Genomic DNA, 27,082 nt, shown 5'->3' with positions numbered 1-27,082 from the left:
CTGCATTTGACCAAAATAGGAAACTTTTTTGCGAGAAATGCCTGTTACAGCAGAGGGGATGTGTGATTTTGCTAACTGCTTTTGAACTTAGTCAATTTTACCTTTGAGGCTTAAATTGCCTGTCTGAGCATCCTAATTCTAATTCCTAATTAATCCTAATTCTCCTGCAAAACAAACTGAGTAGCTCTTATTGCAATGGTCATTACACTGAGAGGTGCTCAAGCATACCTGAGCCATAATACATTTGTATTATCAATGCTCTTGTTGTCTAACTAAGTAACTAAACAAACTAAAAGATGACGTCAAGGTTAAGGTAGTTTGGCACAAAAGTATTTCCCTGATAATTGTCAAGTTAAGCACCCTCCCACAGGAAAAACAAATAGGCAACAACGCACCAAAGAGACACCTCTCCTAAAATGCGCACTGTTGCGTAAAACGATGCAAACGTCGCCTATTTTATTAACGGTTCCTTCTGTAATTATGCGTCATGCGTGCTTATAGGCTCGTGTTTCGGTACGGTTGGCCAGTAGGCCTACATGGGAGCGCTGTGTGTGGTGCAGAGGGAGGCAGAGGATGACTACTGCCCCCCTCACTTCTCCACTGAGCCCTCAGGAGAGTGGAGGGAGGACTGCATGGGGACTGTACGCTTCACAGTGAACGGGTTTTCTCTGATGAAGACCTCAGCAGTGATTTGGAAACAAAATTGCAATTACGCCGTGAAGCCATGCAGACTGAGGACATTTAAGCAAGTTTGTTTATGTTCAGTGAAACTCTTTCGTGAGTTGCCGTTACTAGTGATCTGAAGCCTGCTATGGAGGACCTCTTGAGTCAAAATGAGTCTGAGCACTGACAATGTCACGAACTTGTGGAAAAATGGTTCCTCGGAACTCGGCGGGATACCGAACGCGTCCTCCCCGGTCAACTTCGCCAACAGCTCCGGGGGGAACCACACGGAGGTGGACCTCACCAGAGCCATCCCGCTCGGCTTGGTGCTGGGGGCTTTCATCGTATTTGCCATCGCGGGCAATATCCTCGTCATCCTCTCGGTGGTGTGCAACAGGCACCTGCGGACACCGACAAACTACTTCATCATCAACCTGGCCATCGCCGACCTGCTGCTGGGCACCACGGTGCTGCCGGTGTCCGCCACTCTGGAGATCTTAGACTATTGGGTCTTCGGCAGGATCTTCTGTGACATTTGGGCTGCGGTGGACGTGCTGTGCTGCACTGCGTCCATCATGAGTCTCTGCGTAATATCCATCGACCGCTACATCGGAGTGAGCCACCCGCTACAGTACCCGAGCATCGTGACAGAGAAGCGGGCTCTGCTGGCCATGCTCGGCGTGTGGGTGCTGTCGGTGGTCATCTCCATCGGACCTTTGCTCGGGTGGAAGCAGCCGCCGTCGCCGGACGACACGGTCTGCCCCATCACCGAGGAGCCATTTTACGCGCTCTTCTCCTCCCTCGGCTCCTTTTACATCCCTCTCATCGTTATTCTGGTCATGTACTGCCGGGTGTACATAGTCGCCAAACGGACCACTAAGAACCTGGAAGCCGGTGTGATGCGCGAGAGGATGAACTCCGGTGAGCTGACCCTCAGGATCCACAAGGGTTCTCAGGTACAGGAGGAGCCCGGCTGTTCGGGCACCAGCAAGGGCCGTGCGCACCAGTCGAGAAGTTCCCTCACGGTAAAACTTCTGAAATTCTCCCGGGAGAAGAAAGCGGCAAAAACTTTGGGAGTTGTGGTCGGCATGTTTACGCTTTGTTGGCTGCCCTTCTTCCTCGCCTTACCTATAGGTAGGTCCAATAGGTCATTGTGGTCTGTTATAGGGCTACTGTCATGAATGAAACATATTCCTCACAAACTAATCCAATTAAAAAAAATGTCATTGAGTTTAATAAATGAGATATGCAGAAAAGGTATTTAAAGGTATCTAAATGTCTTTCTGAAGTTAAACTGAAGGCTACAGGCCTGGTCTCTGGTCTCCTATTTACTGCTCTGAAACGTCACCAAACCTAAGAGTGTTTTTGATATACTGTAGTGGTCATTTTATAAGCCTACTGCAGGAATTACATAATAACATCACCCATATATTATTGAGGCATTCAATATAGTGTAGTAGGAGTGGATCTATATCATTTATCTGACTTCACAGCATTTGTTTATGTAATTTAGTTAGAATGCAGCATATTTTATGATACAGACTTTGAATTTGAGCCAACTTGAAAATTGTCCAAATCTAGATTTCTAAAGCCAGCATTGATGTTGTGGTTTCTAAACTCAGGGTCTATAATGTGTGATAAAAACATGTTTTTCAGAGTCTTAGGAGTAATTCTTCACAAGCTTATACAAACATTATTAGTGTAATCTTTGCATTACTCCTTGAGTGCAGTTAATGTGCTGGTGCAACAAATACCTCAAGTGTGCCAAGTGAAGAGTAGGTGGCCTCCCACTGCTCTGGTCGCTGTATCTGAAGGCCTGTGGGGCCTGCCACGGCTCCCTGATGCCACTGAGAGTGGCAAACACTCAGCACCCTGCTGTCATGGCTGTCTTAAAACTTCATCCTAAATGCTACTTGTTGTTGTGAGTGTGTATTGGCATGAGCCTGCACATGGACACATATGCAGTGGTCATATTGGAATGTGTTTATGCCCCTGGCTTCAAGCTGCGGTTTATCACCTCCTCACATGGACTCATACACATCACTACATAGCGAGGATTATTTGGCCTCAAGGTGTTCTTAGTGAGCATACCAAAAGTAAATAACAAGTTTAATTGTTCCATAGTTTTGGATTTTCAGATCAGAGAGGCTTCAGAGGGCAGATTCAGAAGGGGCATGTCAGTAATCAACAAACTGCCAAGAAACTCCTCAAGGGTATATGTTTCTCTGTACAATCTCTGCATGGTGTAGCACACTGATACATTGTGACAGAGGAACATACAGCTTTATATCACGCTCATTTTGAACTGGCCTCCAAGATGCATGAAAGAAATCATACAAACAAGTCCATCAGTTCTAGTGAGGAATTCCACACAATGCATCGACTATATATACATATAATATATATATATAGTGGACTTACCTATCCACTGTATCAAAGCACATGACTAAAACTGCCTCCTCTATATCCTAAAGGGGATTGTAGGAAACCTGGTTGTTTATCAATTTAAGTTTGTGCCCCGGTCCTCTTGTGTGACTCTCGTCTGAACCTAAATGCTTAAAGTGTGACAGGGCAATCTCCGTCATCATGTTGCTCTCTGAGTATTCATTAGCCTCCACCCACAGATTGGGATTTCCTGCCTCACACTAGTTATTACTCTGCTCCTTCCTCTGATTACCGTCATTGATATGTAACGTATGTGGAGGTTTGGTTGGCGGTGTATGTGCACAGCGAATGGCACGAGTGTTTTGTTTATGTGTGTGTGTGTGTGTGTGTGTGTGTGTGTGTGTGTGTGTGTGTGTGGAGGAATTTAGAAAAATGTATGTGTGTTAATGTACAACTTTGTCCATGTGTGTTTTGGGTGACTGTCAATGTTGCTTCAGATTTTTAAAAAGTTTTAAAACCAACAAAGGTGAAATTGAGGCTTGAAGTTACCAGCATGAGTCACTGTAACCTCTGACCCCTGAAGTGTCAAACTCAGAACATGTGCAGCTTAAGGAAATATGTGGACTCTCACCTTCACATCTGACCGGACCTATCTGATCCAAATCCTGTAACCAGCTTGTTTTTGTTTTTCCACATAAATGGCAAGCATATAGCTACCGATCCCAGAGTCCTTCCTTTTTCAGGTTCTGAATTATCGTGTCTCCTTTCATGCCTTTTACTTGGATCAAAGTAAGGTATACAAACTTCAAGATTATAAACATGACATCAAAGTTTTTAAGTTACTGTTGGTCCAGGCAAGTTTCCTTGGACAAAAAGCAGCCCCAAATTGCACACACACTCAATGAGCGCTGTCTAACTTAGCTTGTTTGTCAGTAAGGATGACATTTCTAAACTTTAAGTTAATTCAGAACACATTCTTGTATCACATTATGAAAAAAACGACACTGTAGCATTTTAATTTCACAGCAATGAACACAGACTAGTGCAGAAATTAACCAAAACAGTTTTTTTGAGGGGCCAAAAGCTGACAAAAATGCTTGTTGACCTGCTATATGATGGAACAATTTTATCTTTGATAACAACAATGTATTTTAATTGACTCTCTTTGTCACCTTTCAAACTGCACCTGTCCCACCAGCCGGTTTATATCACAACAGTATGTTGAGCAGCTAAACATTTTTCAGACACAGAGATCTTTATTAAATTCCAGACAGCAAACATATAGATAGATTAAGTTAAGAATAATTCCTATAAACTCACCATTGCTGCAACAAGTTAAAAGAAAAAATCTCAGGAGACTCCAGTTGTCAGCAGCTAGACCTGCACACAGAGCAGAAAACTAATGTACAGAAAGATGCATGCAAACATACAGCTGGGGCTGCAACTAACTGATTGTCATTGTTAATTATTCTGCCAGTTGATTTCTCCATTAATTCATTAATGGTTTGGTGTATAAAATGTCAGGAAATGTTTTAAAAGGGTAAAGGGTAAGGGTAAACAAAGACAAAAAAGCTAAACGAGATAAACATAAACATAGACCTGGAAGCATTAAAGCATTGTCATAAAGAGTAAAACATGTTCTGTTTCAACTTATAAAATATTAAGATTCAGTGGAGGGACTCGTCTACATTCTAGGTGTTTCAATTGGCTGTTTCCTCTTGTTCTCATCTCAGCCGGATAGAGAAAAAAAATTCTTTAGCGGAAACACGTTTTATTTTATTGCACACATTGTCCCACGGCTCTTTAACACCCAGAGCAGGCACTAATGTGCTGTGAAGGCCTCGCATTTAGCAACTAGTGCGAGCAGTGGGCCCATGTGCGAGCGAAACCAACACTCTGAGGTGTTAACCAATTGTTTCCATGTAGAAGTGTTTTTGGAACAGATACTGTGCATGTGTGCATCTCACACAAGCGTGTGCGTTTTTGTTACATTAGCTGGCCGGCCCTAACACTCAGCCTCGGGGGTAATTGAAATGGTTTTTGAAGGAGAAAAATAATGAGAGTGCTAAGTGTCAAAGCAATGGAGTAGAAAGGGGTTGTCAGATCTGAGCTGGAGGGGCCACAGGGCAGCGGGGGTGAAAGTGAGGGTCCCTGGCATGTCAACTCAATTTTCCAAAAATAGCTTCATGCCATGGTTTCATTGAAAGCAATATGCGAGGGCAATAACTTCTGTCCTTTTAGATCAAGACATATTAATCACATTTATGGGTGTGTAATGACACAGGATGTGTGAGTTTTTGGAGAGCAGAGTGAGTGTGTGTGTGTGTGTGTGTGTGTGTGTGTGTGTGTGTGTGTGTGTGTGTGTGTGTTTGTGCTCTACATGGCACAGAATAGGCATCACTTCTTCCAATTAGTGAGAATAACAGGATGCCTTGTTTTGTTAAGATGTTCCTGTGTTTCATAGTGAGATGTGCTCGTATGTGTACGTGCCTGTTCTCAGGAAGGAGGTGCAAACATGTCTCTTAACAGAAGGGCCAAGATCACCATTAAAAAACATCCCACAGTTATCTCCATACCATTGTCTCGCATCCTCTGCTGTATTTACACTACAGCCTTTCAACATAAACACCTTCAAGCAACAAAAATGGCCTACCTTCACACAAAACTTAAACATGCAAACATGTACCACGTCTGGCAACAAGAAGGTCTATTGTAAACCAGATTTATTTCAGTGTTTCCTACTTTATTCTGCCCTTTTGTAGAAAGGAAGCATAGCATCCCACCTTTTGGTCTCTGTCATGGCCTCTAGATGTTTAGAGGACCCTTCCTGAGAGGCAGAGCCACACAGCTGTGTTTGCCTGTGCAGATGACACTGTTGTAGAACATGTGAGAGGCTTATAAATTAAATGCAGTCATATTTTTTTCTCAAACATCTTAACTATTGACTAAACCAAGAGAGCCACAACCAATTCTACAGTTCTGCCATACCCATTTCAAACAGGAAAGAAGAAAATAGAAAAAGATAACGGTTTTGTCATGGTATGGAATAAAGCTGAAAAAATATTCAATTAATCAATTCAACAGAAGATGAATAAACTATTTTTATAACTGATTACAAAACATTGTGGGGTGACCTCTGGCTCACCCAGTGGAGCGTGAGCCCCATGTAGACTGAGGCCCTTTGCTGCACATCATCCCTCTCTCCCCCCTTTCCTGTCATTCTCCAGCTGTACTAATAAAGGCAATAAACGGCCATGAAAAAAAAATCTCCAAAGAAAAAATTACACAAGTTTCTCTGGTACCGGCCTCTCCAGTGTGAGGACTTGCTGCTTTTGTGTGTTATAGATCATTGTGAATTGAATATATTTGGGGGGGTTGACACAGACAATGTGAGAGTATCACCTTGGGGTGGACCAAATTTTCACTATTTTTAAATGATTCATTGAGAAAATAATTGTCAGATAAATGTATAATGAAAGAAAAAACGTAGTTGCGGTCCTAGAACAGAGCCCATACTATCTATTCATGATTTAACAAACTGATCAAAAAGATATGTTGGGACATTTGGGATCTTAGTATGCTATCGTCACACAGCTTTCTATACAAGAGCATTACCACTACAATTACTATTTACTATATAATATAATTTACCTTGTTAGAAAAAAATATATTTTCAACCAACTACTTTCAGAGAGAGAGAGAGAGACAAAGGGAGAGGAGGGGAGAGAGAGACGGGAAGAGAAATAACAGAAAGACACAGTTTTAATTCCCCTTCAAACCTCTGTATCCCAATCACAAGCACAACTCACACGGTTATGTAATGACATTTAAGTGGCTGTCCAGAAACGAAAATAGCATGTGAAAATACCAGCCACTGAGAAAAGACCCATTCATCTAAAGAACAGGAGGCCAAGACGCATTCAGACGGCCGTCTCTAGTTTCATATCACAATCTGCCAACGGGGCAACACACATTGTAGTGCTGCCATTTAGGAGCTAAAAAGTTGGAAGTGACGTTTCCTGTTGTTACACTCATCGCTTTCCTCCAAGTTAACAAATTGACTGGAGCATTGTGTGTGTGTGTGTGTGTGTGTGTGTGTGTGTGTGTGTGTGTGTGTGTGTGTGTGTGTGCGTGCGTGTGCGCGCACACAGGTGTTTTCTCTAGATCTTGAATGAAAGTAATCTGTGATATCAACTTTCCACAGTTGCAGGTTTGTGCACAGGAATTTGTGGCATCAAACCAAAACAATGGTGGATTTTTAAAAATTGTTTTCAACTCATAAAGTGGACACAACTATACAACTCTCTTTAGGTTTTCATTTTTCGCAACCAGTAATATATTTGACGCGTTGACTATGCATTGTACAATGTACATTTTACCGCTTGAAATAATTGTTAAAGCTGCTGATGTGTATCTGTGATGAAGCAAGCTGAGGTATCTGTCTGCCTATAATATCTTACAGCTAATTTCTCACTTGAAAACCTGAGATTCTAATGCATAATTATAGTGATGATATGTTCAGTCTTTCCAGGAATGTGATATTCATTTAAGAATGTGGGTTGGTGTTAAGAAACACAGTTTTACACAAATCTGCCCACACACAAACACACAAAGTCTTTGTTTCTTTCACACTATCCTCACACTTGCTGTGCTTTTTATCTTCAGGCTTTCCCCTCTCACCTCATTAGCTTGTAAGATATGCTTCCTCTGTTTAAGCTTGGACACACGGGTACATCACTGCAGTGTAACACAGGCCAAATTTCATTAGCAAACATGACAAGCCTGCTTCAGAATCTTTTGGAATGTTGACCTTTCCATCATTAGGATTGCCTCTCCCTGCAGAAAATGTCTTGATGAGTCTTTACAGAAGACACACTGCCCCAAATGCCCACATGTGCATTCAGCTGTGTGCTGTTGTGGTCGTGAGACCTCCATAAACTCTCAGAGAAAAGGTGCCGTTTTATTTCAACTGTCTGCCCTTTGCTCAAAGCGACACACGTCTCCCACAGTGTATTTATCTAAAACGGGATTCAGGGTCATCTCACTCTTTCTGTATTCGTATGAAGGTTCTCTGAACTGTAACAGAGCGGCAGCATTGGTTTTTGAAAAGGGAGCACTTTATCTGCCTGTAAAAGCTTTCATATATACAAGGTATTGTAGAATTGTGTGGAATTGACTGTGCTCATAGGCCGACCTAAAACCTTATGTTATTCTTAATCACTGCTGCCACCTACTGGGTAAAATACAAACTGCAAGACTTATAATTTATCATGAGCAGGGTGCACTGAGCTGATACTGCCCTGATTAAACAGATCAGACAGATCAGTATTTGGAGACACAAAGTTGGATCTGTGCATTCCTTATTATTTTTCCCTTTTTAGACCTATTTTACACAAAGCACATATTCTCCGTACATTTTGACAATAAAATGGCTGTTATCGAACACACAAATCAGGAGAAAATTTACTGTCGTCAAGACTTTTCTTTATCAGGCAACTACAGTTTGCAATCACCATAGTGATGCTAACCATGGCTGTTAGCTGTGTAAATATACAATGTTAAACAAAGAAAATATAAATACATTATGCAAATATAACTGAAAGTCTGCTTTCATCCATCCACACAACGTCCACAAAGCTTCCTAAGGACGTGGGGTGATGTACACCATGATCACGCCCACTTAGGAGACAGGAAGCGTACCATTTCAAACCATTGGCGAAGCTTGTTATGAGTCATCTTTGATACAGAGCTTTAAAACTTAGCTGATCTGGTTCATCTCACTGTGAGGGTGTGGTTTTCATAAGATCTGATTAACAGTTCTGGCAAGAAAAGCAACAAAACCACAACTGTCACCCCATTTTGGTCTAAATGTTGCTAAATTGTGACTAGTGCACAGAAGTAGGAGACTTAATCTGTTTCCAACTGAGCTCTGCCTTCAAAACAGTGAAAATAGCAGGAACCTTTAAGGGGTTAATTTGAGGTTTCTGTACTAAGCCATTGGCCTTTAATGAAAGTGGGTTTTTTTCCATTTTCTCCCTCTGTTTCTATTGTTTTCAGGGTCTTTTAATGTGAACTTGCGCCCACCTGATCTCGTGTTCAAAGTGATCTTCTGGCTGGGCTACTTCAACAGCTGCCTGAACCCCATCATCTACCCCTGCTACAACCGAGAGTTCAAGCTGGCCTTCATCCGCATCCTACGATGCCAGTGTCACCAGCGTAAGCATCCCGGCTGGAGAGCCTACAACTACCGCTCCTCCAACTTCAGCTCCTCCGGACACTCGCGCAAAGGCTCAGCAGATCACAACTCCAGCTGCTTGAACGGCAGCCAGCGTACTCTGCCCTCCTCAGCCAGCCCGAGCCCCAGCTACCTGAGCAAGGGTCTCCCACCTTGCCCTGAAGGGGAAACATTATACATCTGGGGGGGCACCACCCCTACTCCCTCCACACCCAACCTGCTGCCTGGCAGCCCTGCAGACTGCCAGCAAGGAGCTCTGAGAGGGGAGATAAGAGGAGGAAAACCAGCTGAGGAGACCACTGGTGGTATTTTCTCTTTCTCCTTTCGGAAGAATAGAGACAGGGGAGGCACCAACAAAAACAGCAGGGTGCCTGATGACATGGTGTGACTGCTGAGTGTCACTGAGATGTAACTCGTTCACTCCTTATTGGGATTTAAGTCACAGAGCGTGGCTGTCTGATTCGACAGGTTTGCTGCATTCACTGTACATGTTCATTCATCAGTGGATTGTCGCTGTCATTAGTGCTCAATGTAAGGTGATGGTAACTGAGTATTGTCTATGCTGCTGTATCAGAGGTATTTTGTCCTATGTAACTGTATATGTGGTTGACATAGACAGGAGACTTTCTTTCAGTGAACAGTAACGGTTTCAAGACGGTGTATCAAAATCACTGTTTATCGCCCTCTTTGGGACAAAAAGACACCCGTGGGTGCATTTTGATTAAACAGAATAAATTTGAAGTAAAAAGGACACATTTTTAGGAACCCAATACGGTCTTCCTCTCGGTTAAAGCCCAATGTCTGCCCTGTACAAAGACTGACAAAGAGCCTGACTCATGTACAATGTGTGATAAGACAAATGTCTTTTCTGTTGCAGTCACTTGATATCTTCATGGTATGTTGTGGATATAAAGTATAACCTGGTGTATCTGCTGTGCGCACAATCATGAGATATAATTGTTTGTACGTTTGATGTTCAAAAAGTTCTGAATATCGATATGAGAAATGTGAGTGATACATGAATAAACATAGAATGTTGATCAAATGTCGCTTGGAGGCAAACTCTGTAACTTGCACCTTTAAATGTGATCATAGATAGATTTAAAAAAATACTATCCAGAACTACAAGTGTTATAAAAATATTTATTAAAATCAGGCTGCAAAATTATGCTACTGGAAACAAACTGTAATTTAAGTAAATGTAAGGAGAGAATGTAATTAGATTTTAAGTCACCTTGCATATTGATTACCTTCAACAAAAACAAATAAGTGCTTCATTTTCATAGAAGTAAACATTGGTCAATCAAAGAAAATAATCATACATTCATTAGATTCACATTGGAAAGTACTTCGTGGTTTGTCTATATTTACACTCAAAGCAGACAGGTTTTTTTAAACCTGACTTGGTCTTTACCTTCACCTAATATCTAGCTCTTGCTGTTAAATGCTCCACCGTGTTCACCAGTTAGTTGCTAACTGTATCTAACTGTTGGGTTTATTAGAGTAATTTCAATAAAATCTACTGCGTTTTGGAAACAGGAGCAGCTGGAAACTGTATGTGGAGTATATTGAACCCTTTCTCATTATTTTATCCATTGTTAATAAAACATTGTTTAGTGCAGCTTTGATCAAGTGCCTATAGTAGATAAAACATATTAACAATAAAAACCTGAATCATTAATCTGTCACCTGACATGGCAGTGCGTAATGACTTAAGACCGTCTTCATTTTGTCTGTCCACAATGTATCAGCAGCATGGATGAGTGGGGATTCTCTCCTTGAACACTGCAGGAACACCAGTGTACAATATCACTGCTGTTAAATAATGATATACACTTTAAACATTTGATGTCAAACAATGACAGAATAAAAGTCCCTCTAGCTCAGGCACTGAAATATAAAAGTTCACAACCTAGTTCATCAACGTGACCAGCTCTGCTGAGACGGGCCTCACCTGGCTACACAGGTAGGCCAGAGGGCAGCCCCAGCTGAGCGGAGAGTGTAGGGTCTCTGCTTCGAAGGCGAGTAAATGTCTTCCCGCTGGCTTCGTGTCCTTTCTTCCTCACCATGTCAATGAGGCAGCGTGCCCTGTCTGCACTGGTGTTGTTCTCCTGAAGTATCGAGTCTTTCTCCCCCTCATTCAAGACACGATCCTTTAAAAGGTCATCCAGCAGCTGATTAATCAGTTCTCTGGACACTTTCTCCACAAGTTCAGACCTCACTTTGGCGAGCTCCTCTTCTAAAAGAGTAACGTGGGAAAAAATGAAACAACTCAGATTTTGAACTTTTAAGGTGGTTCATGATGCAGACACTAAAATGATTTAGTTACACTGTGATACTAGTGTTGCCCGTGTAGAAAGGAATCCTTAATGTTACTGTTTATTTACAATCTCAATATTCAGTGAAGCACACCATAAGCTATTACTGTATTCATGTTATTGGTTTTAAACCATTTGACTGCATTTTAAAACATATCAGTCATAACAATCACACCATACCAAGATGTTCAATATGTATGTGAAAGATCTACTGCAGATCTTATGACACTTCAAAAGAGTGTAGTTCTTCTAAATACTCATCTTCAGTGTCTTACCATACATCACCTGAATATCACCAGTGTTTTGATAGTCATCTGAAATACGATGCAGAAAAAATAAATATATTTGGTTAATTTAGTGGCTTTATGTATTGCATTCAAAACAAGACACCAGCAAGCCGTTTGAGCTAAATAAGGGTGGCACATGGGTGCCTTAAATACACAATATCAGAATATCATTCTACAACCACTGACCTTTTCGAATTGCACAGGTCCACACTGGTCCAGATTCATGTCCCAGTGTGAGCTGGAATGGACTGTCTGGACTTTCAATGAACACTTCAAAGTAGTTTGGGTCACTGCCTACATATACAAGTTTTAACTTCTGTTAACAAAATATAAAAATGGAAAAGGAGCAGAATTAGAGCTTGTGTCAAGCTCAATATTTTAAATGGATTAGTTCAAACATAATTTGTCAAATAGGGTAAAGAAAGATGTGTTGATATTCTAATTTATATCAAACCAAAGAAAAATATAGGGACTGTATTTTCATTAAAAAAAAAAATGTACTGGACCTGTTATGTTAAAGGAATAGTCTGACATTTTGGAAAACATGCTTATTTGCTTTCTTCCCAAGAGTGAGAAGATTGATACCACTCTCATGTCTGTTCTGTAAATCGGAAGACAGGTGGATTAACTTAGCACAAAGAGTAGAAGCAGGGGGAAACAGCTAGCTGGCTGTTTACCCTTATGTTTCTTCATATGTTTAATCCTATTAACTATTAGTGATCTTAAGAGGTGGTAGTCAAGAGTTTGTGTCCAGTCTTTATGCTAAGCTGGGCTAAGCTCACCATCTCCTGGCTGCAGCGTCGTATTATTTCATCTTATTTATTTCTGGAACACAGTTCCTTCAATAGCTGAAAGACAGCTTTAACCGTACCTCAGGGTAAATTTCTGCAGTGTCCATATCGGCTGTGAGGATGAAACGATCGCGCATTTTCAGGGACTTCTCTGGGTATGGCTTTTCAATCATTTTGCATCCACTGGATAATTCCTTGTTTTTTATTGTCTGTGGGGGAAAAAAGAGACGTCCTCAGGATAAAGAATTCAAGGTTGTAGCTGCGAACATTGAATTTGAATCAACACGATGACAGCAATAACCTGTTGTAGAGCAGGATCCCGAGGGATCAGATAAACATGCAGTGTGAGGAATGCTTTGTTGGTCTTGTATATTAACACTTTACAGTTAATATTAACGGGGAAGCCGGCTCTCATCAGGACTCCTAGTGGGGAAAAAACTGGCTGGAACAGCGTGACATGTGATGGTGTGACTGCAGACACGTGTTCCACAACGTCTCCACGGCTAGTTATGTGGAGGACTGCAAACTTGTCAACAATAGCAGGGTTGTCTTCTGCAAAAAAAGAAAAGTGCATCAAGGTATTTGTAGACATACTATCAAACACAGTTGTTACATTTTGATTTTCAATAGGATGTTGGCTTACTTGTGCAAATCCAGTGTGGCAGATGCGCTTCATCTAACTTTCCAGCAATGACTGTAATGTCCATTAAGGGACCTCCAGGGATGTAACGCATGGCTTCCAGTGTCTCCATGTGCTCCTCCCAAGAGTCAAACTGGTACTTGAAGTGGACCTTTTCCTTACAAACCCAGCGCAAGCCAGAGACACTGCATTCAAAGTGACCTGCTTCAGACTGAAGGCTAACTTACGAAAAGAAAAACAAGTATTGTAAGTTCGGGTCTACTTTGCACTGAAATATTGTAAAACCAACAGAAATATCATTAATATAAACAAAACAAAATCAACCTTGTTTTTGTTTGCCGTAAAAACATTACAATGATAATTGAAATAATGCATTGGTATTAATGGTAGCAACACCCAAAAATGATCATAGTTTTACTTCGGTGAAAATGTTTTTTTTAATAAGACCTGTAAATTGGAGCATCCTCTGAATCCACACAGTTCACTTCAGGCTCAAGTTGAATCCAGTCTCTTGTAGGTAGAATATGCAGCTTGTTGTTGGAACCAAGGAACAACAGATTTATTGTATATCTTTGACAGTAGTACAGTTAGTACTTTCGAAGTAGTGCGATTAAGAGTCTTGATTTTAAAACTTGGAATCAAATTATAATATTTATATTTGAAATATTCACTCTTGAATGTAATAATCAATCCAAAGGTCTCAAAATTAAAATTTGATGAGATGATGGGCACAGACCACCCAATCTAGAAGTCAATAAAGGTCCTTTCGACGGCTAAGGATCTACTCACTTTCTTAAACCTCCAAACATTCTTCAAGTATTGGTCACTTCCCGACGGCATAGAAGGACTGAAATGGTAAAGGAAAACTGGTATTGATGCTTGCAGTCTGTTGCTCCAGTTGGCGTAAGGAAAGAAACATTTTGTTTAATCATGTACTCATTTTTAGTATATATATATATATATATATATATATATATATATATATACTACCTCTCTGATGAAGGCAGGGGGGACAGTGAAACATGTGGTATGTGTTAGACAGCAATACACAGGACACAAAGGTCGGCACACTGTTATAGTATATATACTATTTATACTATATACTGTTAAAATAAATAGTCTGTTTATTTTTCTCTTTTTTTAAGTCAACACTTCGATCTGTATGATCTTACTCAGTTAACGTTGTCTTGATGTTGGTCTATTTTATCGCCTATTTTCTATTATTCTATTCTAATATGAATATTTGAAGAAATAAAATGTATATACTGTATTATATATGTGTCATGGGGAGGGCTATAGCTACATTTCATTGTGCAATCCTGTATTTTTTAATGGTAATAAAATCTGAACCTTGAATCTGGACCTTGATCATATAGTTTCAGATTCTGCATGGCGATGTTGTAGAAGATCTCTTTGCTCCCAACAGTTTTCAGATGACCATCAATGAGCTCCGTTATCTTCTCCTTCAAGGTCGATAGAGCGCTGATTTTATCATAACTTTCCTGTTGAATAACTCCCTTGTTAAGGAGCTCATCTAAAATGTGTTCGTTTCCCACGTTGTGGATCAGAAAATCTTTATTTGTATCCACGAAGTGCTCCTCTGAGGTAGAACCTAAAGAAAAAATACTAAATAGTGATTTAGAACTTAACATATTTTTTTCTATATTCAAAGTGTATCTGATGGACATTTGTTAATTATATTAAGATTGTCATTTTGGTTGTTAAATGTGGTATGTATAAGTTAAAATACAATGCAAGTAATTTTCTATAAAAGTTCATCAATACAATAGTAAAAACACAGAAGTGACTCCCTACCCTTAAGGTCAGACACGAAGGACTGTCCGCCTGCTTCCACGACTGTCAAAATAAGAAGACACAGCATTAAATTACAATTACTAAAATCACTTTGGACTTTCATTTGAGACAGTTAGTTCTGATGGACGCAGTAAATCTGGTATAGCATTTTTTTAAAGTGTCAAAGTTTTCAAATTTTCTTTGTCTAAACAAAGGTCCCCAAATTTCAAAGCCAGCGACGGGAATAAATAGAAAACGTTCTTGAGCAGTGTTGTTAATGACTTTGCTGAGCACAAGGCCTGTAGGAAGAACTTATGAACGAATGGGTGAATACAGGTTTCTCTTTGTTATTATGGAGTGGGATCGGGGATTTAAATCTATATGAAATTGTCCCTCTGCTTTGTTCCGTGCTACAATGCAGACTGGCCAATCATAGCGCAGCATCAACCAGCTCCAACCAGGGATCCAACAACTGTCCATCTCAGCGTTTCAGATGTTCTTCATTTTCAGGCTGGCTTTGTGGATTTGGAGTTAGTCATGGTTAAACGTTATGTAATAGTGATACTCGTCACATGGAGAGGTTGGAAGGAGATATATGTTCCTAAAAACACTGAATATCTACGCATGCTGCTTTTGCTTTGTTATGATTAACTGTGAATAAAGACCTAACCAGCTTTACAGGAACAATGTTGTTCCTTAATTTCATAGTTGTATGTCTCTATCTCATTTTCACACTGTGATCTGTAGGCTTTAGTCTTTAGCCTGTTTTCACTGCTGAATCAGTTCGACATCCTGGATATCTCCTTCAAACTAATATTGTTGACACTTCTGTCAGCTTCTGTCTGAAATCACTTGTTTTCCCGAAAATGAGTTAATAATGGTGCAAGGCCGAGATCCTCCTTGTGGCACTGGCACCGCAGTGGCTAGTCTGTGGCAAGTGTCAGTCAGGCGTCAGTCAGGTGCCACAACTGTGGCAAGCGAGCGACACTCGTTCGGCACCCGTCAATAAGCTGCCGAGCTGAGCCACATTTCCTGAGAGCACCCATTGTTGTTACGATAGATCAGCTGCCATAAATTAGTTTTATCATCATAGTATATTCTAATTAATTGGAGAAAAAACGTGTTTTCTAACACGTAGATCATAAACCCCTGAATATAAACAGCACCCATTGAAATCGGATGGGAAATGTAACTCAGTAACGGTCCGAATAAGTCAATCTATGTAGCTGGCTTATAACGGTATGCCTGTGAGCAACCAGGTTCAACGTTTACTTTATTTAAATACTTCCGCCATCAATGTCATGATTTAGACCGTTTTGAAATAAAAATACAATCTTTACTATCTTTATTATTAGGCCTTAATAGTCAAAGATTACCAGCTGCAATAATCAATAACTAATACGTTTTTCACTCTTTTTTGTTTGTTTTTCACTTTTTTCGTGACATCCAAGCATCTACAGTGCCAAATGACCCTGACAAGTGGTTATGCCTACATTTTCGAATCATTAAAAAAAAAAAAGGTAATATTTTCACTCTTCCTCTGCTTATATGTAGGTGTCATTATGTGCCACAAGCTGCCAGTGCCAACAGTTGTCACAGGAGTGTCGCCAGTAGTCAGAGCAGTGCCACTAGGCTTCAGAGGATTGTTGCCCCCCTGGTCCGTGTACGTTTTGATAGTCTGTTTTATGGATTATTTGTTTTTTTCTTTTGAAGAGCGACGCAAAGTAAGACAGGTAGTCCGGAAGTAAACAAATGTCAAAATAAAAGTGAAGGCAATAGAATGACCGTATGCAAGTCAACTGTTAGTCTATGGTGCAAGCACACACCAAGGTAACATTAGAAGAAAAAATAAATAAATATAAATAAATAAACGTGGGCCGATGGGAGTATGCTAGCAACAATAGTTGACTACATGCGATTTAATATTAATTTATCCATTAATTATTATCCAATAATAATCTTCTACTACTTTTCGATTAATCTGTTTATTGTTTGATGCAATACAGTTCGTAATATAGTTTAATCAAAATCCTATCGTGACAACAATGAGTGTTGTCAGGAAATGTGGCTCCACCCGCTCAGCTCGGCAGCAGCGCCGAACGGGCGCCGAACGACTGCCACAGTTGTGGCACCTGACTGACGCTTGCCGCTGAAGTGCCACTGAGGTGCCAGTGCCACAAGGAGGATCTCGCTGTCTCTTTAATAATGACAGTAGTAGTAGTAGTAGGGGGCGGGGCTTAGCGAAGGATCAAATGTTAACTTTCTTTATATTGGAAAATGCACACCTAGTGTAATCTGTCTGTTTTAAACTTTGGCTGCTGAGTCCAGGGCAGAATGTTAAAGGGATATTTTGGGTGTTTCAAAGTGGGATTGCATGAGCATTGTCAGTGTATTACAGACAGTAGATGACGGGCTGCAGCAAAACGTATTTTCACCACCTAGGCTCACCGAAAGACATCAATATCAATTTAAGTGTTTGCTATATTTCCACAGCTTTAGACAGACAGCGCGTTCCAACTGGGAACTGAACTGAAACGTATCTATGATCTCTTCAACGCCACATACTCAGTTGGAAAAACAGTATAAATAAGTTACACTTTCTTCTTATTTCCCTGTCGGAAAATATAAAAAAAATATAGCGTTCACTGAAACAGATTTTAGGTGGGCCTTCTTTTTAGGTGGCTAAGAAATTCGGGCCACATGAAATGTTTGATGGGGTTATTACAGCCCTGGAACAACCACAATACCAGGTTGTTTTCCTTTTCTGTTTGCATTTGATTCATTGATTGTTGTCAGGACGTAATGAGAATTACAACAAAACGGTTTTGAAGAAGATTAACAACCCTGCCTTTAAAAAATATAATTCAGCAGGGCTTAATTTATATTTACTCTTATCAATATGGAAGATGGTCAACACAAAATAATTGGTCGACAACAAAGCACTAATATCAGACCAAACATAACGCAGCTGCACATGAGCAATTCCAAAAAACGAGTGAAAGGCACCAACAGCAACACAAAATAGTCACTACTAAACATTTTAAATAAAACCTCAGAGGGTTGTATTTATGTAAAAGCTCTCAAGACATATTCTTAACTCAGTTGTCAGGTGTGCATGAGGGTGGCCACTAGGCTTAGCTCCAGTGAAGGTTGTTTATCAGTTAATTCTAAGATTAATGCCATAGAAGTATTACAGCACTTGAAGGAATAACACGTGAACACTGTGGTAAACTAGATTATGAATACGATATACGTGTGTCGACATGATATCTTCATGCACCCATGTTTATGGGCGGATTGGCCTTCAAAGTTGCCTGCTCAGTGGTGATATTTAAAAAGCAATATGGGTCAGGTAGCAATGTTTGAGTTTACTTTACCCGACGTTAGTCTGTCTGCCTCGACCTTGTTGCCCATCTGAGTCAACGCCTCTACAGCAGCTGACAGAGCACCACGCTCGGTTAAGGTTGACACCATGAGGTGTGCGATCTGTGTTGGGTTTGGATCAATCAAGGCATGGAAATCAATCCACGGCTGTAGTCTGTGCCTCGTCATCTTGTGGCAAAAGACACTTAACTCGCCCCTGCTCAGGAGCTCCAGCGTGTCTATTAAAGCATTTGTTACGGTTTCGGAGGCCATTTGTTACTAATTTAAACGTCCCAGACTAGAGTCGTGCTTGTCGACAGTCAGTTGCCCGTTCGATCAGGAAACTCACAGCACACAGCTGTATGTGCACACAGGAAGACACGTATGGTGCCTTCCATTGCTGTTGGAAATACAACCACTATTCCAGTCTTATCAATCCAGCAAATTGGTACACACGTCTGGGGGTACTTTTAATGTCTGTCTATGCACAGAGCTAAGGTTATTTAAAATGTTTATGCTTATTTAGTTTCATTTGTGGAGATTTATTTTGTTGCTGTATGTATAAATGTGCCATTAGCCTACTCAGAGTGATTTATAATCAAATATTTTCAAAAGAAAAAAAAAGCTACCTGCAAATCTATAATAACAATTTATTGACGACTGACAGCTCTGTCAGCAAAGTATGAAGCTACCACCAGCAGCTGGGGCATTTATAGCTTAGCATGAACACTGGAAACAGCTAGCCATTCTCAAAATGTGGAACTATTCCTCTTATGTTGAGATCTGTCTCTGTGTCCATTTCTCTCTGTGTCTGTCTCTCCACTAACCTCAGTCCTGAAGCAACCAGTGCTACTGTCATGACTTTGTTCATTCACCAACGAAACATTTTTTCACTTCAAACACTTCCAGCTGAAAGAGAGGCGGCTCTCCTGAAAAAAAGTCCAAATCCTGATTCAGCTGGGATCACTTTATCTTTCATCTTACACCTTTCAGACACATGGTCTTCCTATGTGTCCCTTCCACTTGCACATTTCCACTGTACTGTAAGGTCAGGCTGTTGGGGATTCAGCAACAAATGGTGTTTTTTTACTTTTATATCTGACATTTTATAAACCAAACAATCAATCAAGAAAAGAATCAACAGAGTTGCAGCCTTGCGCAAGACTTACAAATAGGAGAACTCTGAGAAATTGCTTGAACGCTAACTGATTAACAACATACCACTGTAACTCATGTTCATTGTAATCAGGGTTCTGCTGGTGAAGGATTCTTGTTACATGAGTCGTTTTGGTCTTTCTCCAAGCACTTTCACCTTAAATACCTTAACTACAAGTGCCAACTTCAATTCTAGGATGTTATTAGTAAGATGTTATTTTCGTATTTTAAAATCATGAATCATTGCTGAAATTCAAGTAAAAAAAGAAAGAAAGATACATCAAGCTGAACGCACATGCATGACCTCTTGGTAACTTGTACAAAGATAGTGTATTTTTTGTTCTGAGCTTTTTACTGCAGCATACGTGTTCAAACTTGCAAAGTGCTGGAAAACCCGGGAGCAGGGGCATGGTGAGGAATGACAGTAGAGGAAGAGGCAGTTAACATTGTGGTTCAAGAACATAAAGTGTGTTTAACGGGCCACTCCTTTTTCACTCCTTCCTCGTTTGTCTCCTCTCTTTCACCATCATGGCTTTCGCTGGGAAATATGAGCTGGAGAGTCAAGACAACTACGAGGAGTTCCTGGAAGCAATTGGTATTTTTTTTATTGATACATAAATCATAAATGGATAAATGTGAGTCGTCATTAATTTAAAGTTCTGTATTTTGAATTTCACTTGCTCTGTCACAGGGCTTCTCAGTGCCAAGACAGACCACAAAGTAGTCACGGAGGTGGTTCAGGATGGGAACGACTTCACCTGGACACAAACCATTCCCAACTGGACCTGGTCCAATAAGTTCACCACTGGTCAGCAGTGTGAGCTGACAACGATGAAGGGCATCAAATTCACAGTGAGTTAATAACAGGCACTGGAGAAAGTTATCATTTAACTGCAAATCTTCTTCACAAGTCATACAGCTGTCATGTAATCAGACTCATTTGACATTTACCTGTGTGACCGTTTGTGACCTCTAGGCTGCTGTCACTATGGAAGGAGCCAAGATTTCAATTCAGTTTCCTCAGTACCACCTCACAGCAGAGATCATTGAGGATAAGCTGGTAGTGGTAAGAGAAGTAACCACTTCACATGTGCTAAAGCAATGAAAACCACTATTCACTGAGACAAATTCTCTCAAAACATTTTGAAACAACCTGAATTAGTTTGTTATATTTTCCTCCCAGATCATCTTTATCTTTTTTTTGTATGTGTCCTCTAGAATTGCATAACTCCAGGAGAGAAGGGTGTGACTTTCAAAAGAACTAGCAAAAGGATCTAATGCTGCCAGACTCAACATGCTTTATTGGAGAAGAGGCTGCACGCTGGAGGACAAACAAGTCATGAAAGTGCTCCCAACAATTACTGAAGCAAGAAGAATAAAGTAACCATAGTGAAAAGCAAATGGATGTCTTGGCTTTACAGCGCTGTATTCTGTTGTTTTACCTTCAGATCTGACCTAATCGAGTTGTTAAAACCATGTACTGTATTACTACAAGGATGAAATAATGTACCTGTACCAGTGTCCATGTTTGATCCAATATGAATCACTAAATATTGTTTTGCCAAGCAATCCTGGGGTTTTCTTTCATTTGTACCACACCATTGATGTTGTGTTAATGCTCTCAGACATTCGGGGTCTATGAACATTTTCTTCTGTGTAACTTGAACACACGTCCGCCGCAAAGAGTTATGTTTATATGGGTATTATCCTGGGAGTTAGATTTATTTAAAGGTTAAAGTTGGAATCCATGTGTTGGAAAATAACTGATATTAACTTGACACAGACACTCCCAGCTAATTTGTGCTGAACAAGTGAGTGGAAGCTGGTGTTGTATGCGTAACAACGCCACATACACCACATTACATACTGGCAGATATATCTGGCCAGTATGTAAATGGTGCTTATTTAGTTATCCCTTTTTTGTGTGTGGGATGTTGTGATTTGTATGTCTATTATTGTATTTACCTAAATTTAAAACATGTTAGTCAGCAGAGACGTCCTTTCATGGTTTGTGGCTTTTGACCCACAGAATGTGTGCAGAAACTGTAACTGTAAAGTTGAGGTGTGGCAACAAGAGCTTAAAAGAGGAAAAGAAGTGGCATTAAAAATGCTAAATTAAAAACAAGTTGAAGTCAAACTGACATGAAAATAAACCCTTTTAAACATGCAGACTGTCCATGATTTGAACCTTTAAGTATTTACAATACATAAGCAAAGATGATTCTATTGCCATTATTATGATACACCATTATGCATCACCATTTCTTTTATTTGTAGCCCTGAAGAGCACATGGTTCAAACGATGTCACCAGTAATCAGTGAGTTGGTTTGAACTATTTTGGGCTGGTTGGAAGCAGCATGGCCACTAGTGGCTACGAGCAAGACTTTGAAAAAGTGTAAAACTGGATAACAGCGTCTTATCAAAGGTTTCCACATTGTGTACCAGAGACTGTTGATTAAATCTCATCAAATAAATGTACAGACGCAGCAGCCACCTGTTTACACACACATTTGCAACTGATCCATCAAAAGACAATTAGACAAAAGAAAAGACACAACTAGATGAATGTTGAATACTTAAATGGATTGATTTATTATTGGAATTTAATTCAGCCTTTTCAGGTGTCATTAAATGAAACAGTTCATTTTGTCTTCTCACTAACCATTTTGTTAGTAAATGGTAGTGACTTAGAAAAGGGAGAAGAAAACGTAAAGACGTATTAAAAAGCGGTCACATCTCTGACACACACACATTTTCACCATTTCACCAGTGTAAAGTTCTAACCTCAACATATGCTTGTCACCAACCACCTCAGCAGTGTAAACATATTTGGGGAACTGAATCTTGAGTTTACCTCCATCCAAAGTGACAGTGGTCTAAAAATGAAGACAACTGCGATCAAACAGCAGCTGAACAAAAACAGCATTTAAGCATCTATAATATAATAAAACATTTAACATGAAACAAGAATAAGAAATTACCCTGAATGTCTCACCATCCAGAGTTTTCAGTTCACTCTCCTTCCCATTGAGGAAGGTGTTGCTCCAGGTCTTGTCTATCATAAATGTTGTCAATCTGAATTTGTCATTCTGATTATAAAATCTGTTATGATGTCACTCTTGGGGTCGCGGGGGTCTTGAATTCCTACAGAGAAAACAACACAGTTATCAACACTAATCAACACATTTTAATCCAATACTGACATAACTATATATGTAAGTAAGCACATGTGTTTTACCAAGAGCAGTTCTCCAGAATATAATTCCCTGTAAAAGCCACAATAAAGCTGCGGCCTACTGCTGACAGTTGAACTTGGACCTCTTTTTATGCTGTTTTTCTTTCTCTTATTTCACCAGTTTAGCCAAATCAATTGAAATATTTAAGAAATGGTCAGTTTCTTTCCTAACATGCAGTTTAATATGCAAATTGAATAATGTTTTACATATCCATTCAAGGTTACCAATCAGAGGGAAACAGCGCTTAAACTTTGGAATATTTATCCCAAAACTGTTTAAAGGAACTGGGGTGTTGTTTTAATTATTTAATTATATTTAATTACATTATTATGGTTCTTTCACATGCAAACAAACTAAATTAAACCAAATATCTGCTGTGAATATCAGTCCAAATGAAACGCCGCATGCTCAGGAGCTGAGCAAGGCCGGGCCTCAGCTCGGCTCAGGTGGTAGAATTTATTTGAATAGATATTTGATTAATGTGAACTGTCCCTCGGGAGGTGTCTGGTGTTATAAACACAATTTCACGATCACCTATGCAAACCAATTCAATGCTAGAAAAATGATTGCGACCGAGTTAATTGAGACATGGGTGTCAAATAGGTGTTCATTCAACTTTTTGGAGTGTTGATTGTATTGGCAGGTTAAAACCTATTCATTTTGATTGTGTCATACTGTCTTATAAAGGGCTATCTGCCTAAGAGCATGTCTCTTTCTGCCTCCTGTGGACACCAGCCTTCAGCAAAGTCATAAATTTAGGCCTTCAACTATTAAGTAACAGACATGAGATCATGAATCACAAAACACGTGTTTAAGGACACCAGAATAGGGAGAAAATATGAATAAGTATCTTTACCTGAACTTCCCTGTCCAGCGAGGTGGGAGATCCACATTTGCAAATGTGAACCTTATTTATTGCAATAAAACTCTAAAGTCTGAAAGGACAAGCTCACATCTTTGAAGTGCCAACACATTGATTTGTTGTGTTGTGTTGCAGTATGTTGTATTTATACATATTTGAGGGCTTTTGATTTTAAATACAGCGTACACACAGCCTGGTTCCAGACCTGAATCATCACACCTGCAATTGTTTCCAGTGATTACAATAGTAATAAAGAAATGACATGATATGACAAAAATGTAAAGTTAACTGAAATGGAACTTCAGTCTGATGATCAAGCTAACATGTGCATGATCATCTGAGAGACCACATTTTGATTTAAGCTTTAATAATAGCCTTATTTTCTTTTTCTATTATTTGAAAATGGAGATGCAAAATGATGCAATGAAAAACATCAAACTACTGCTTGTCTTTATTTTACAATTTAATATTTTTCCAGACGTGCATATGTCTACGTCAGGTTTTCCCAAAATAGCCAAAGTACAGAGGACACCTTGGTTTCACGGACATGATGCCAGTTCAGAAAACTTCCATTCCTAAAATATTGATAGTTGGTATAAATAAACACTCTTGTCATCTGACCTGCATTAGGACAGAGTACTTCAGCTGGACAACACGTTTACCCTGAACGAGACCATCTGTTGCCTTGACTATATGCTGCTGATGCTGAAATGAATGAGAAGTGTTCCAATGAGCTACAGTATATCCACATATTACTGCGGTTGAGCATTTTTGACATTGACACTGTTCCTGGTGAGGAGCTGCACTTTTCCATTGTCTCCACTAAGTGGTGCCATCATTCCTCAGTACAACAGGAGAGGGAGTTTGTCCCTCCGAAGTATTTCAAAGCATTAAGGGAGAATGGGTTTCTACTTTTTTACAAAAGGGATTATAAAATGTTATAAAATAAATAGCTAGAGTACATTCACATTTGGTAAGACTTTTGCTAATAATAATCACTTATTCCTCTGTTCTAACATCATTTTGGGATACAAATCTGCTTGTTTAGTAGTGAGCAGTTTGCTTCTTTTAGTGAAGAAATGCTGTTGCACAGTGGTAAAAATAAAGCACAAGTCTCCATTTATGAAAGCATGTTGTGTGAAAACAGTAACGCATTGCTCCCTTAGTAACAGATAGTCTTGTTGACATTCATCCACTTGTCTTGGACATTCGACGTGCTGCATTTCACCATGAAAAATAGACAATGGAGAACTTGCTCATGAAAGAGTCTGTGGCTTTGCAGCTTTTGTATGGCAGCAAACCTTCTTATGGTATCATATCACAAGGATCCTGTTACAGAGCTGAGTGTGACGTCACACATTGAATGGAAGGAGGGATGTTAGCATTATTCTTTTGAGGAATAAAACTGAATTTTAATTATACAGACTGCACATTTTCGAAACTGAAATTCAGTGGCCTGTTTTTACTTCTTTATTTTTGAATCACTGAATCGGAGAGTGGATGGATAAAGGAAAATAATGATTAATTTAACCAAGAATAAAAGAAACATCACTTAAACAATAGCAAGAATTTTAAAACCACTTAAAACAAATTATCCCTTAAATAGTATGATGATGGCCTTTTTCGTTGTGGACTCCAAATTAAATAGAGTATATGTAGTTTGTATTACTGATACTTGAAGTATATCGTTGTTTAATAATGCTCTCTTTATAGCAAAGTGAAATAGACATTCATTTTTGATAATAATAATTTCAGTGCACAGAGAGTATTGCATCCATTACCTTCACAGAGGTTTACCTGGTTCGTACAAGATGGGTTTCTACTAAGATTTACTTTAGCATGTTTTAGCAAGTTTACAGTTTAACGAAGCTTCACAGAAACATTTCATTAAGCAGATGTAAGAAACTATGTTAAAGCGAGGTCGGATAAAGCTGCAAAAGGGCCTCAGGTCAAAAATGAGCTGTTGGTCCCTTTTAAGCCCCTCCTCTCCTGACTCTTTGTGCATTATGAACACTTGTTCTAGACCAGAATACTTCCAGGTCCCAGGTTTGCTGTGTGGTCATTTGATTAAACACAGATGAATTTAGGAATTTGCACCATATAAGCACCCCTGCTGATTAAATGTTAAATTGTAAGTTTAAAGCAAATGTACTGAGACCCCCACCACACACAAAAGGTGGGCAGCCCTCACTGCACCCCCAACCGACCCTATTCACAAATTCTTCCTGGAGGACACATAAAAGAGAGCCAGCAGCTTCTTCAGCCCCCCAAAAGCTTACAGGAGACTGTGAGAATGCTCCATTATCAAAGTGACAGCCCCCTTGTCTCTGCCCCTCCACCTCTCCTTACAGATGGGCCACTTATCATAAGAGATCTCAACAGCAGCACACTTTTTACCAGATGTTAAAAATACACAAATCATGGAAAAAGTGTGCCTAATACTGATTACTCTTTAATCTCTATGCCAAGTTAATTATGTTTTGATCAGGCTTATGTGGAGGAACATTGTACTTTAAAAAAAAATCTTTTGTTATTCAACTTAATGCTAATTAAAGATATGTGAGCTGATGTGATTAAGCATTTGGACATTGTTACATTCCAGATTTGTGACTCAGGGAAAAAAACAAGAAACAACTCGGAAAACTAGTATGCTGTGTTTAAGAGAACAGAGCTGAGGCTCAAAAATGTCCCCAGCCCACTGTGCAGTGTCCAACAAGGGACACGGTCAACTTGCAAGCATTATATTGGAGCATAATGTCTAGTGTGTGAGACAGAGCCCCAGCACTGAATGGATTTCTATATATCAAAATGCCACAAAACATAGAAAGCTCTGACAGAGCTGTGGAGGCGGAGTTAAGAGGCAGAAGAGACACTGAACTCGTTTCTCAAATATTGAATAATAACTTTGTCTGCAGTTGGAAAAGTAGTGCTGCTCATGGATATATTATTCCACCCATGGTTCCCACGAGTGAGGGAATGAGGGATTCAATTATTTGTTTTTGATTTTATCTCAAATAAGTGTGCTTTAGTCAGTGGTGGACGAAGTATTAACATCTTTGAGTTCAATAAAAGTTGCAGTTCCACACAATAACAAACATTTTGTTTTGTATATAAAATTTAATCTGAAAAAGTTACACTAACAGTTGTCAGGCAAATGTAGGGGTGTAAAGAGTTTAACACTCTCTGAAATGTAGCAGGGAACATGTAAATAGAGGAAAATGGAAACATTTAAGTTGTTCTTTTTTAACTGAGCTTGAGTAAATGTACTCAGTTACAGTTCACCACTGCTTTAGTGTGGTTTATTGAGACATTATTTAAACGAATAATGTGTTGCATTGACAGCATGCGGTCA

At 39.7% G+C, this 27,082-nt stretch overlaps 3 protein-coding genes across 3 annotated transcripts; 2 read left to right on the top strand and 1 right to left on the bottom strand.

Moving 5' to 3' along the window:
* The first annotated feature begins 396 nt into the window (after positions 1-396).
* LOC137875410 (alpha-1A adrenergic receptor-like) lies at positions 397-10,328 on the top strand. Its single transcript, XM_068714610.1, has 2 exons — positions 397-1,797; positions 9,106-10,328. The coding sequence occupies exons 1-2, from the start codon at positions 834-836 to the stop codon at positions 9,669-9,671; spliced, it is 1,530 nt and encodes a 509-aa protein (XP_068570711.1). The 5' UTR covers positions 397-833; the 3' UTR covers positions 9,672-10,328.
* Positions 10,329-11,241: 913 nt separating this feature from the next.
* Positions 11,242-14,743, bottom strand: LOC137875932 (NACHT, LRR and PYD domains-containing protein 1 homolog). Its single transcript, XM_068715452.1, has 9 exons — positions 14,670-14,743; positions 14,109-14,166; positions 13,767-13,849; positions 13,323-13,537; positions 12,981-13,231; positions 12,760-12,888; positions 12,075-12,204; positions 11,877-11,915; positions 11,242-11,522 (listed from the first exon to the last, which is right to left on the bottom strand). The coding sequence occupies exons 1-9, from the start codon at positions 14,708-14,710 to the stop codon at positions 11,242-11,244; spliced, it is 1,227 nt and encodes a 408-aa protein (XP_068571553.1). The 5' UTR covers positions 14,711-14,743.
* Positions 14,744-20,090: 5,347 nt separating this feature from the next.
* On the top strand, positions 20,091-21,800 carry LOC137875893 (gastrotropin-like). Its single transcript, XM_068715408.1, has 4 exons — positions 20,091-20,226; positions 20,323-20,483; positions 20,608-20,697; positions 20,850-21,800. Exons 1-4 carry the CDS (start codon positions 20,160-20,162, stop codon positions 20,907-20,909), a joined length of 378 nt encoding a protein of 125 aa, XP_068571509.1. The 5' UTR covers positions 20,091-20,159; the 3' UTR covers positions 20,910-21,800.
* Positions 21,801-27,082: the final 5,282 nt, after the last annotated feature.

Source organism: Cebidichthys violaceus, unplaced genomic scaffold (genome assembly GCF_023349555.1).
Source record: "Cebidichthys violaceus isolate CVI_PGR_0920_01 unplaced genomic scaffold, fCebVio1.0.p SCAF_2, whole genome shotgun sequence".
NCBI lineage: Eukaryota > Metazoa > Chordata > Actinopteri > Perciformes > Stichaeidae > Cebidichthys > Cebidichthys violaceus.
Note: the sequence above shows the minus strand (reverse complement) of the source record. Positions and strands in the feature narration are given on the sequence as shown.